This window comes from Hipposideros armiger, unplaced genomic scaffold (genome assembly GCF_001890085.2).
Source record: "Hipposideros armiger isolate ML-2016 unplaced genomic scaffold, ASM189008v1 scaffold_296, whole genome shotgun sequence".
NCBI classification, from domain to species: domain Eukaryota; kingdom Metazoa; phylum Chordata; class Mammalia; order Chiroptera; family Hipposideridae; genus Hipposideros; species Hipposideros armiger.
Genome location: NW_017731646.1, coordinates 864,381 through 877,864, shown reverse-complemented (window position 1 = coordinate 877,864; position 13,484 = coordinate 864,381). Strand labels below are relative to the sequence as shown.

The 13,484-nt window shown below is 41.4% G+C and overlaps 1 protein-coding gene across 3 annotated transcripts in view; it reads left to right on the top strand.

Moving 5' to 3' along the window:
* The window catches only part of EPB41L4A (erythrocyte membrane protein band 4.1 like 4A), a 258,505-nt gene that overhangs the window by 212,638 nt on the left and 32,383 nt on the right, over positions 1-13,484 (top strand). For all 3 annotated transcript variants that reach the window (XM_019659141.1, XM_019659144.1, XM_019659142.1), the window contains exons 14-17: positions 2,898-2,981; positions 4,687-4,800; positions 10,907-10,954; positions 11,950-12,027. In XM_019659141.1, coding sequence (XP_019514686.1) covers positions 2,898-2,981; positions 4,687-4,800; positions 10,907-10,954; positions 11,950-12,027 — 324 coding nt within the window. The remainder of the gene's footprint in view (positions 1-2,897; positions 2,982-4,686; positions 4,801-10,906; positions 10,955-11,949; positions 12,028-13,484) is intronic.

Here is a 13,484-nt window from a genome sequence, read left to right as displayed (position 1 = left end):
GAAGCTTTTCAATTTAGGGACAAGTGTTTTTGGTTTTGTTTTTGTTTTTCTCATGGCTTATGCGGATGCAGCCAAATGCAGTTTACACAGAGCAGTCTGGGACTGTGTTGAGCCCTCACATCCACCTCCCCCTACCCCACCCCACCCCCTTGTGTCCTATTAAAACGTGCTTTCTCTGGTAGGGGATGAGGGTGTGGATAATACACAGCCCCGCTTCTCGAGGACCACCCTCTCAGCATCAGCTGGAGCTTTTAAACATGCAGCACATGTTATGCTTTTATTATTATAAAAATGCATGCTTGCTTTAGACAATTAGGAAACTTATAACCTTCCCATCTAAAATGAAAAAAAAAATTTCATATTCAGTTCCATTCTCCTAGTACTAAACTATATTAGGTAGCCTTCTAATCGTCTGTATATCTTTTCTGCAAACATCATATAGTAATGTTTTACAACCTACTTTTCTTATTTAATAATATATCATGGATATGTTCTGATAAGTTTTTAAATGTTCTTATATAGCACCATTTTAAGATCTGTATAATTTTTTCCTGCATGGAAATATAGACTTGATATAGTTTATTCAACCAATCTTTAGTTCTTGGATATTGAAGCTGTTTTAAATTTGGAGGCCTATAAATATAACTAAAGTGAATGTCTTTGTAGTGATAGCTTAAGGATTCATGCACATTTGTTACATGCATCTTCGTGGTGTATTTTCATCATTTTTATCCTAAAAAGAGGATTAGACAATGCTGTGTTTAAACACTAATACTTTGCTGTGCACACATTTCCCTTTGATTTTGAATTACTTTCATCCTGACTTTTCAGGCCTGGATTCCANGGCCGGCCCCCCAGGGTTTTGACTACATTCTCTTTTGCTTAGTTCCAGAACATTCCCTGTCCATATTCTCTTTTTGGAATGCCAAGTTGTTTGTCTTTACATACACCATACACGTTAGCTCACTGTCCTTCCTTCATCAGCCTCACAGCTGTGGGCAGAGTCAGCTTAATCTGTATGTACAGGGTGTGTTATGGTAAGTCCAATGTAAGAACAGTAATCCTCCATGAAATTCAGATCCCAGGCTTCTTAGAATATGTAGAAGCTGTTTAGTCTCCTTTGTGACTGCATTCTTGCCAATAGGGCTGTTACCCGAAGGGCTGCCAGAATTCCCCCACTCAAGCTGTAGAGGAGAAATGGCTTAGGGAGTCAGTGCAGGTAATTTGCTGCTCAGGATTTCATTGTGCTCTCACTTGCACCTACTCTCCCAATTCCCCTTTCATCTCGCTATTCCATTTCTCAATCTCCCTTTTCTTTCTAACTGATGAAACACATACACGTATGTGTGTGCACACTTTTTACTGTTGTATTAAATATCTACCATGTTTATTACTCTTCCTCACTTCAAAAGTAAGCTTTTACTTTGGAAATTTGACCTTCTCAAGATTTTTTTTTTTTTTTAAGATTTTTATTGGGGAATTGGGGGAGGGGAACAGTGTTGGGGACTTGGGGACAGGGACCAGCCAAGTTGTTGTTCTTCAATCTTAGTTGTGGAGAGCGCCAGTCGCCATCTGGCTGCCCATCAGCAGCTCTTGACCTCTGAGCTCAAGGTGCTGTGTTCAATCTTAGTTGTGGGTGGGCGTAGCCCACCATCCAACAGGCAATCTTGTTGTTACACTGGCTGAGCCATCCGGCCACCTGTTGGCAGCTCAGAGACAGCTCAGCTCGGGCACAATGTCACTGGCCCATGTGGGAGTTGAACCGGCTGCCCTGTTGCTCAGAGCTCATGCTCAAGCTAACTTTTAACCAACTGAGCCACTCAGCTGGCCCCAAGATTTTTAACCTTTATAAAAATAACATGATATTCACATTATAAAACCTACTACTATCTACTAATACTATGAGTTATGTGCTTTTGTCAAATATATTTTTAACCTTATATTCGTGTATGATTATAATATGCTAGGGTACACATTTATTTTCATTTTTTGAAAGGACCTTGTCAGTTTTTTTTTCTCTCTCTGCTTTCCTGGCTGTTAGAAATAACCGTGCTGTGACCATGTTCAGAGGACAGTTTATATAGAGGATTCCTCAAAAAGCCAGGGTTAAAAGTGGATTAGTTGTTAAGTAGTGCTATCTTTTTCTGAAGCTGGGACTATGGGGAAATGAGAGGTGACACCCCTCCCCTCCCCCACTGGTGACGAAGGCTTCTAATGAGTCCCTTCCTGGTAGCTCCCTTGTGTTTCTAAAACAGTTTGTTGTGATTGAATAACAACTCAGTTATATCTACCTACATTCTTCAGGCAGAAAGACGATACTGGGTCAGGAAATAGCATTGGAAAGTCATTTCTCATTTAGAAGGATGATGCCAAGACATGGTGGAAACTGGGGGCAAGGGAAGGTCAGTGTGGGTCCTTGCCCAGAGCTGACTTACCTGCACAGACTGAGACCCAAGTCCAGAGCCAGGGGGTTTCTGACCACTGCTTGAAAAGAGGGAGCCAGCCTCAAGAGCCTGGACACCCCAGCTTTCTTTCTTCATCAACTGTTTTTCTTTTCTTGCCTTAACGGGTGCTCTTGCTTCCTATCCTGCAGGTGGACTCTCTTTAAAAGTTTCGTAACAATGTATGACCTGGCTTCGGTCAGTTTAAAGCAGTAAAACTAGAAAGAAAGAGGGAGGGAAATGACTCAAAAATACATGCTGGAGACATGTATTTTTTTAGGCATCCCCCCTTCATGTTCTTTTTGGAATGGAATGAGTCATAGGTATAAATAAAACACACACATTTGTAGATATTTGTTAAATAATTTTACTGAAGGAATACGTATGTGAGTAATTTTGTTTTATTTTCTAACTAATTTGTTTTTCACACTTTTTCTTTTTTTTTTTTAATTAAAGCTTTAAGAAGTCAAAGAATGAAAATAGCCCTGATACCCAAAGAAGCAAATCTCACGCACCGTGGGAAGAAAATGGCCCCCAGAGGTAAAGGAAAGCTTTGTTGTTCTAAAGGAGAACAGCAGAAAAGGGGTGAGCGTTTGCCCTCATCACATAATGGAATCCAACTGCTTTGTGGCTGGTCATGCCTCGCTCTGGATGAGGCAGCTGGATTCCTAAATTGGTGTGACCGGGAACTTCTGAAGTAGAAGTCAACAGGATGTGTCCTAATGTGAAACTCGGTCTTGGAAAGACAGAAGGGAAAACTAGTGTATATTAAGAAACGGCCTTGGAAGGTTATGGTGATGATTTAGAGAAAGATAATGAATTTCTCAAAACTCTAAATGAAATATGTTAATGATAATTTCTCTAATTTCATAGTTCTTATAAAAACTTTAGTTGTAAGCTGTAGCTGATGAATAGTGATTCTAGAAGACCTTTATTCCATATATACAGAGGGTGCCAAAAAATATATATATACACATTTTAAGAAGGAGAAAACTGTATTAAAATTGTAATACAATGAAGGATGTGAGCATTCATTTGATTAATGCCATCTTTTTTTTTTTTTTAAGATTTTGGGGAATTGGAGGAGGGGAACAGCGCTGGGGAATCAGGGGAAGGGGAACAGACAAGTTGCTGTTGTTTTGTTCTTCAGTCTAGCTGTGGAGGACGTTGCTTCACTAGCCCATGTTAGTGTTATCATTGTGCTCTTCCCAGGTGGGGCAGGTCCGTCGCTGGCCTCTGGACGGCCGCTCACTGTGGCTCTTTGCAGCTCACAGCAGCTGCTGGCCACTCACGCTGGCTGCCAGCCACACACCGTAGCTTATGGCAGCCCACAGCAGCAGGGGCTGCAGCCTACGCCGTCAACTCAAGGCAACCCAGCCCCAGGTCGAGCTGTTGTTCACCATGAGGGCAGTGTCACTGGCCCCATGTGGGATCTGAACCGGGGGCCCCGCTGCTCAGAGTTGGCGTCCCAAGCCAGCTCTTAACCAATGCGCCACTCGTCCGGCCCTAATGTCATCTTTTGAGCTAACGTTTTACTATGCATTGCTACCATAATTCAATTCAATGAACTTCGAAAAGTAATACATAGATGACATCTCTTAAAATGTGTACATTTTTTTGGCACCCACCCCCAGTATGTATATTTTAATTTCTTTTGTTCATAACTACCAAACCAGTGACAGACCTGCATTATAACTTACTGGCTATATAGCTATGATGGTTTCAGGTATGATCACCCAGGGCCTCACATTCTGGCTTTAGCACTTTCCAGCTACTTTACTTGGGCTCCTTAATTAAACTTTATGTATTTCTGGTTTCTTTTTTGTTAAATGGGCCTAATAACTGTACTACAGTGCTTAGGGTTGATATGAAGATTAGCTAAGATAATGAATACAAAGCTTTCAGCTTGGTCAGCACCTGTAATGTGGTAGGTTTATCATAAAGGTAATTCGTTGTTATTATTGCTATCGTTTGCGTCTGCTTGTTTCTTACTGTTAAAGGCCAGTGAGACAAATCCATTCTTGCAAAAACATAACTTTTATGATTTGTTGTACCAGATCTTACCTCTTTTTTCTTGTAATATATCTTGTCAGCAAAGAGAACCATGTGTCCCCAGTCCAGTAGTCCCCTGCAAGTACCAACTGTGTAGCTATGACCACTTCCCTAGAAGTGTCACGCTTAGGGTTAGGGCGTTTGCTCCTCCAGGTCCTCTGTAGCGTTACTGACCATTCCTCTTTCACTTCAGTGGACTCTACAACTCCCCCAACGACCGCACGAAATCCCCCAAGTTTCCCTACATGCGCCGCCGAAACCCCTCCTGTGGGAGCGACAACGACTCTGTGCAGCCAACCAGGAGAAGGTAAGCTGAACCAGCCCCTCCGTTTTTATTTTCAACAGGAGCTCTGAGTCCCAGTCACTTTTTCTCGCAGGCTATTCTCACAATAGCATGACTGTTTGTGTTAACAGAAAGCTTATGGTTTTTGAGGTAAAATAAGCTAGGGATCCTGAAGCATTTCTCTTAAACAGCAAGGGTTTCAGAGAATAATTTCAGAAATTTTGACGAGAACTTGCTTTCTGTATTGTAATTAAGACTGATGAGTTAAAATATGCCTATAATGTATTTTCATACTACATATTATATAGTATGTGTAATACATTATAACACAGTATATATTAATGCTATATGTTAATATGTAAAAGATATTAAATGTTTTGACCTGAGATGACAAAACATGTTTATCGATAAATCTTAGCTGAGGTGACGTACTCTCTCTCTAGACTGATATTGTTGCATAAATGTGAGTGAAACCCCTTTCAAAGCACAGAGAAAATGAATCCTGTTTTTACCTAGCACATCCCATCGTGTGTGTGCGCGCGCGCTTAATTTTTTTAAAAAGTCCATATAGAAGTTTTGGGCTGTTTTTGCAAAGCAGGCTGTGCAATGTGACAGACAGATCCAAGAGGAGAAGACCCACAAATGACTTACCAGTGACATTCATTTCATGCTTACAGGATGGGGGGGGGGGCTGTGTCTTACTTGGGTTCCCTACATAAGTGGTATTCTGTGAGTGACATTTATGACAAGTTCAGGTCATGTTCTCAGATAACAATCCAGATTCTTTTTATGTACACTGTGGGTCTGGGAAATAGAAACCCTTCTCTCTTCTATGCCCTTGTTTTTACTTACTTGCTGGTCCATTCCTGTTTGACTCCTACTTCTGCCATTTTCCCCAGAATCTTATTCCCCACCTTTCTCAAACTAGGTCCAACTTCACGGAAGTCCTTGGACAGTTAAGAAGAAAAAGGGCTATATCACTTTCACCTAGTAGAAATGAAAAGGGGGAGATAAAAGGGGGAGATAAATCATTCTTAATGAGACAGAATAATGGAGTAATAGCTGGCATTTACCCTGTCCCAAGTACTGAGCACATTGCTTGCTATAGATTATTATCTATTTGATCCTTATAATAATCATGGAAGTGAGCATTTGTACCATTCAGCCAATAGGCATTTTTAGCAGAGAGGGATTAATGCAGGGAATGTTGGTGCACAAATGTGAGTAGGATTGAAGGAACAAAAGATAGGGAGTAGTGCAACTCTGAGACCTGGATACTGTCCTGACCCTGGGCTGGAGGAATGAAAGGAGAGAAGCAATCGTTACCCAGACACCCAGAAGCTGCTTCTGCCTCTAGCTGGCCTTCATGGGCCTGTGCTTATTGCTGACATTGCTGTCGGCACCAGCCTGTAGGAGCGGCTCTGGCTGCCACTGCGGGAGGTACCACCACCGTAGCTAAAACCAGGGACCCTCCACTTCTTAGGTAGGCAACGGTGGGTGCCACAGCTACTGCCAGAAGCACAGTTGCTTCCCCTCTTCTCCTGCCTTACATCTCACCTGAGTGCCTCTCACTCTGAACACCCAGCTGGCAAAGGAATCCAAAAAAATGTAATTTTCAGGTGTCTAGTCTTCGCAGCACCAGGAAGATTATAGATGGGTTGGGGGGGTGCGGTCTGAGTACCACTGGGAAGTGCCTGGCCCAGCACTGTCATCTCACTGTTACAGAGGAGAACACTGAGGCTCAGTAGATGATGGTAACTGTCCTTTGTAACACATCTGGGATTTGGATTCAAGTCTGTAAATCTGAAAAAGGCAGGGATAATGAACCGTCATTTACATAAGGCAAGGGAAAAGATTTTCTGCCCTCCTCCCCTATCAAGGATTGGTTCAGCTTGGACAACCACCACTAGGAAATACTTTAAAGTGCATTTGTGTGTATATGTGTGTTGGTGGGGGAGGGTAGGTAGTGGGAATCACTAAATATTTTAAGAATTTGGCACTCTATGATTATTATTAGATAGGTTTTTACAGTTTTTCATCCTTAATTCTTAGTATACTTTGTCATCATTCCCTAAATAAAGTAATTACACAATTGAGTAGATGGTCATTTTGATTTTCATATATTCAAAAATGAATTTATCAAGTTTTGCTAGAAATGTACCAAAATTTACATTATTATTTTTTTCAAACTAGATGCTTGAAATAGTTTGGAGCATATACATTCTCAAATCCACACCTAATGGCCTCTATATTGAGATACATTTTCAGTTGGCTCCCTGTGAAATACAGAGCAGCAATTGTGTCGAGTGGTTACAGGATCCTTTCATTGGCACCATCCGGGAGAAAGACCATTTTGATTTTGGCCTGAGCAGCCACAGAGCCTTCTGTCTGGTTCTGGGTGTCCCTTGAAAGGTCTCTTATTCGGCATGTGTGTTTTGAGGAGACTCACCATCATGGCTGTCTGTTGACATGGAAGAGTTAAAGCTCATTATTTGTTTGTTTTCACTGTAAACAGCTTATAAATAAATGCCTCTGTCCTTGTCAGTCTTGTTTTATCTTCACACATATTTACCTTGCCCCTGGGCACAAATCCCTATGTAGATGGATTAACTCTGACATTTAAAACTGAGGTTTGTCATCAGCATGGAAGAATCTCGAGAACTTAACTTTAATAATAGGAAATTCTATTTTGTAACGGATGCCAGGATAACATGTTTTGCAAAAGCTATCAAGATTTCATATTTTGCCAGTTGTTTGTCCTTAGATAGATAGATACATCTGTCAAATTCTGGCGGAATCTAGAACATTGGTCCTTAATCTTTTGGCTGATAGAACTCTGAGAATATGATGAAATGTTGGATTCATTTCCTGGAGGTGGGGAATATATGATGAGATACACATACAAACTTCCATATAATTTTCAAGGTTCATGGAGACCCTGAAGTCTGCTTGTTTAAACATTCCTGTTTTAGAAAAAGAAAGCCAGCATACTTTCTGGCAGTATAATTTATTGTCATCCCCATTCACCTTTATACTAAAAAATATTTATTGAGTGCCTACTTTATGCCAGACACTGTGTTAAACAACACTAGAGAAATTCTCTGTCCTTTGGGAGCTTACAGTTTGTTGGAGAAGAAATATACAATCACACATTTTTTTCCCCCTCTGATATTGCTATTAAGCAGCTCAGTGACACAATTCTGATTTGTCACCATTTGTGCATGGACTTTTTTTTCCTCTCCCACGTTTCTCCCCTGCTCCAAGTTTTAAAAATTCTTTCTTAATCTGTAATGTTTTGAAATGTAATGATACTGGATTTTGGTATGGATCTAATTTTTCAATCTGTTATGCTAAATGCTAGGTGGGTTCTCTGTCTATAAAGTTAGATCATTCACTTCTGGAATATTTTCTTGTATTATTTCTTTAATAGTTACCTCTCTTGCATTTTCCAGGGTTTGTGTCTTAGAAATTTCATTAATTGAATATTTGATATCCAAAACTCCTGATGTCTGTCAGAGTACTAGACAACAGACCATCCAGGTGAAAGCCAGAGGGCAGAGGGTTTCAGGAGGGATGTAAGTGGAATTTGTAGATTATCTGAGTATTTGTCCATCTCGGAAGGAGTTTTGCAGTTCTCTCAGAGAGTTTGGATGAAGAATTAGTGATAAGCGTAAGGAAAACTAAGCAACCAATAGGTGCATAGAAAACTATGCAACTATTATCTTTAAGAAAATTGTAAAACCTGTACAAGAATAGAATTGTATTTCTTGAACACTATATAGATTATCTGTGAACAATATTTATATAGTTGTGTTTATACTAAATAGTTATCCAGAAATTTGGTGTGAGAACAGAGACGTATCAAGTTATTTATTTGATATACGTGTACTGGGGAAATGGAGGGATGTAAGTTATGATGGTGGCGTCACAGAGCCATTTGTGCCCCAATCAGAGTACAAAGGCGCGTATAATAAAGAGTAAGAGAATGGCGACAAGGGGCTTAGACACCTCTCAAGAAGTTTGACTTTGAAGGAGAGAGAAGAGACTGGGCAGAAGATGAAGGGGGATGGGTGGAGTCAAGTAGGGGTGTGTGTGTGTGTGTGTGTGTGTGTGTGTGTGTGTGTGTGTGTGTGTGTGTGTAAATAGGAGAGACTTGAGGATGTGAAAAGCTGGTAAAAGAATTTCCCATGAGGACAAGTTGAAGAGTATATGTGAGAGGCAGGAGGGTAGTTAGTGAAAGTCATTGAGAAGACCAGAGGTGATGGAAACTTCCTAGCACAGGCAGAGGGACTGACCTTAGTTGTACAGACAGATCTGTAAATAACAAAGAGGGGGATGTTGGTAACTTTTATTATTGGTAAAATGAAGTTAAAGAATTGCCATCTGATGGCCACTTTTTCCTTTGGAAGGAGAAAACAAAGTCACCTGAAGCAATGGTGCAGTGTATCAGAGGGCTACAAGGCGAAAAGAGTTTGAAACTGCTTTGTAGAAATAGAGTACTTAGATCAGAGAAGGGTGGTGAGATTGCTGGGTCATGTTGTGGGTCCACTTGTGGTTTATGAATATGAATTTCTAGTGTAACTCATATTCTTTTGTGGAACTCTATCTAGCACTGCTCAGCCGGCTGTTGAGGGCCAGCCCAGAAACCTGGATACTTGGGTTGAGCCGTGCTTGGGTTCTTGCCAAAGAGACTGAACACAAACAAGGGAGTTGGAGGAAGGCTTGAGTACTGGCATGCATGCTATTGAGATGACAGGGAGGGAGTGGAGAAAGTTGAAGAGCTGATGGAGAGTTGCAAAGTCAATAGACAAGTAGTCCTGTTGATGTCAAGGAAAGATAGAATGGAAGTGGTTGAAGAAGCAATAATAATAATAATAATAATAATAATAATAATAATAATAATAAAATAATAGCTAACATATATTGAGTGCCTACAATGGTCAGGTGCTAGTCTATGCATTTTAAGTGCATTAATTCATTTTATCCTCCTAACAACCCTTTGTGGGAGGTTCTGTTAAAACTGAGGTACCAATTAGAAAAGTGATGTGTTTAAGTCACACAACTCTTCATCAATGGAGGAGAAGGAGTCCTTGTTCAGGCTGTTTGGCTCCAGAGCCCGCACATTTAACCGGAATGCCGTATCAAAGTTGTCTGAAGGTAAACAGGAGTGGCAAGCAGGAAGGAGAGGAGATTGTGGTCAGAAAGCACAGTGTTTGGAGGTGGTTACAGATGGTAAAGTCGAGAGTGTGACCGTGGTGTGGGTTGCTGCCTGATGTGAGTTTACTAGGAAAAAGGTAGAAGGGCTGGGGTGCCAGGGTGCTAGAAAGGGCATCCAAGTGAGAGTGACATCAGATTATAGCAGAAAGTGGCTGGTGGATTGCAGACCTGGGAGCTGCAGACTGACCCCATCATTGGACGAATGGAACTTAACAGACACACTGTGCATTGTTATGTATAGACTGTTTGCATCCCCTACTAGGTTACTGGCTTCTTGAGGCCAGTTGGTGTTAGATTATATTTCTGGGCTTGGCACATATTTGTGATTTAAATGTTTGGTGAATAAATGAATACATAACAGATATGCATTCACTGAAGTAAAACTCATTTTGGTATGCTTTTTATTTTTATTTGTATATATTTTTTTAAGATTTTTATTGGGGAATTGGGGGAAGGGGAACGGACAAGTTGCTGTCCTTTTGTTCTTCAGTCTAGTCGTGGAGGACATCGCTTCACTGGCCCAAGTTGGCACCATCATTGCGCTCTTCCCAGGTGAGGCAGATCAGTTGTCGGCTTCTGGATGGCTGCTCACTGCGGCTGCTGGCCGCTCACGCTGGCTGCTGGCTACAGACAGTAGCCCATGGCAACCCACTGCAGCAGGGGCTGCAGCCTCCGCCGTCGCCGGCGACTCACGGCAGCCCAGCTCCAGGTTGAGCTGTTGTTCAGCATCTTAGCTGTGGAGGGCAGTGTCACTGGCCCTCATATGTGGGATCCGAACTGGGGCCCTCTGTCGTCCCAAGCCAGTTCTTAACCAACGCGCCACTTGGCCGGCTCTTGGTATGCTTTTTAAAAGCCAGTTGATAATTTTTATTTTCTTTCATGTCTTCATTTTTTTTTCTTTTTTCCCCTATAGGAAAGTCCATAACAGCGGTGAAGACTCAGATCTAAAGCAAAGGAGGAGGTAAAAAAAAAAAGACCCCAAGTTGGAAGGAGAGTCAGGGAGAGGGAGGAAAGATGAGCAGATTAGCTTAGCTCAGAGTTGAGGCTAGAGTGGGGCATTTTTTTGTTTATTTTATGATTGGCTACTTTAAGAGTATTATAAATTTGTTTTTTAACTTCCAAATACCAGCTTGGACTTCAGCTGGCTCTCAGTCTTCCATTCTGTAGCATCCTTAGCAATTTCTTTTTTTTTCTGCTCCTTTGTGTCTCAGAGGAGCTGTCTCGGCTATTATTGCTACATTAAAACCACCCCCAAACTTGTTGGCTTTCAAAGCAACAACCACCGTATATCTCTTTTATAATCCTGTTGGTTCAACAGGCAGTTCTTAGCTAATCTTGCTAGTTTCAGATAAAGCTGCAGTCAGGTCGTGGCTGAGGTTGGATCAGTCCTTTCTCTCTCATATTTGGTGTCTTGGCAGAGTGGCTGAAGGCCTGGGGCCTCTCTCTCTCCATGGCTAGCCTAGGCTGCTTTATGTGGTGGCTGGGAGGAAGCAGCTACCAACCCTGTTAAAAGATAGTCCAGGAACTGGCAGAGTATCCCTTCCACCCCATTCTATTGATAAAATCAGTCATAGGACCAGCACAAATTCAAGGGGAAATGAAACAAACCTCTCTCAATGTGGGGTCGGGGATTGACAGTGTGACATGATTTTGTGTCCATGTTTAGTCCACCACATGGGCTTATCGCTTTGCCATGTCAGAGTTCTGTTGAAAGTCTTGATTTTCTGGTCCTTTCTGGGAGTAGGGCGACATTTGCCTTAATCTCTTTTCACATTTCTTTAGACTCTTCCAGATGCCTGACTAAATTGAGAAACACTGACTGGGGGAGGGATAATACTTATGCTTGGATTAGTAATTTTACTGCAGAATTCATTCCAAAGAACCAACATGAACCTTTCTGAAATTTTTCATTTGTCTTAAATGCGTGTTTTTCTTTTTCTCTTATTGTGTCTTCAGGTCGCGCTCACGCTGTAACACAAGCAGTGGCAGTGAATCAGAAAATTCTAATAGAGAACACCGGAAAAAGAGAAACAGGTAATATTGGAATATTGCAGTTAACTGGACCTCCAAACTCAGAGGCTGCTGTTGGTGGTAAAAGCTCGGTGTCCTAAGGTATTGTCTCATCTGTGTTTAAGAAGGAATCTGTCACTACTTTGAAGTATTTCAGGAAACCTCAGCTCTTTGAACTGAGTTTCTTATCTTTATAATAAGATGATTAAACAACTTGACAATGAGGTTCCTTCTTGTTAATTAAAGAAAAAAAAAGATAATCTGTATGTAGGTACAACGTGTGGTGAATTTGTCTAAGGGTGGCAAGAAATTTTACTGCTGGTAGAGGGATTACTTCCTGAAGGGTCTTTTAACATGACATGACTATATTTTGCCCAACCCAAAACAAGAGACTTATTGTTTCATAGATTTTATAGTTTCAGCTTCATGTGTAGGTACATGCAAATATGTGTTTATATTTATGTCTGGCACTCACAATTAGGGAAATGTAGTTAGTTCATAGCTTTAAGACTCATTTTAAAGAGCTTGTAAATAACATCATTTGACATGGAATCAGTATTAGGTATATCTTAATGCATTTATCAGTTCTCCCTGTTACAAAATACTTACTTGGAAACCAGTGTTCACCTAGTAAAAGAACATCAGGTTGGGAGTGAGAGGAATTTGGATGCTGGTTGTACCAGTTTCTAATCCAGTGGTTCTACCCTGGGGGCAATTTTGTCCTCCCCCTCCACCCCCTAAGGATATCTGGTATTGTTTTGAGACACTTGTGATTGTTACACGTTGGTGGGGGCATGTTTAGCAGGGATGCTCAACATTCTACAATGCATAGGACAACCCCCCACAACAAAGTATCTGGTCCAAAAATATGTCCGTAGTGCTACTGTTGGAAGCCTGTTCTCACCTGATGTGGAACTCTGGCTGGGTTGCTTTTACTTTTCTGGGTCATCTTTTTCTCTTCTGTAAAATGAGGAAGTTGGAAGAGATAATCTCCAAGGTCCTTCTTTCGTGCTTGGAGCCCTTGTGCTTGGCACTCACTGAGTCAGCCTCCCTGTCTAACTATAAAACAAAGCCTAGTCCAGACAGCATTGTGAGAGCGGACCATTTTCTTAGGAAAGCTGTCTACGTGGAGCCTTCTTAGGGGCTGGATTCACACTCCATTGAGGTGAGACCTCAATGTGTTTTGACACTCTCCTCAAGGAAATTATTTCAGTTTCTTCATCTTTAAACACCCACGTGTGGAGGGCAGCTCTCCCTGAGTGCCCTCTTCCTGCTCTAAAATTCAGTATGTGCACAAACAACACAAAACAAAGCCAAACAACCAACCAATCTCCCCCCCATTTGTACTTTTTGATCAAGCCAGTATCTTAACAAATATATTTCTATTTTGCTTGGTGTATTCTAAGTTGTGCTCATAGATACTCTGGTCTCAACTTCTCAGAAGGTGGCCTATTTAAAAGCAGTGTCTTCAGGGGCCGGCC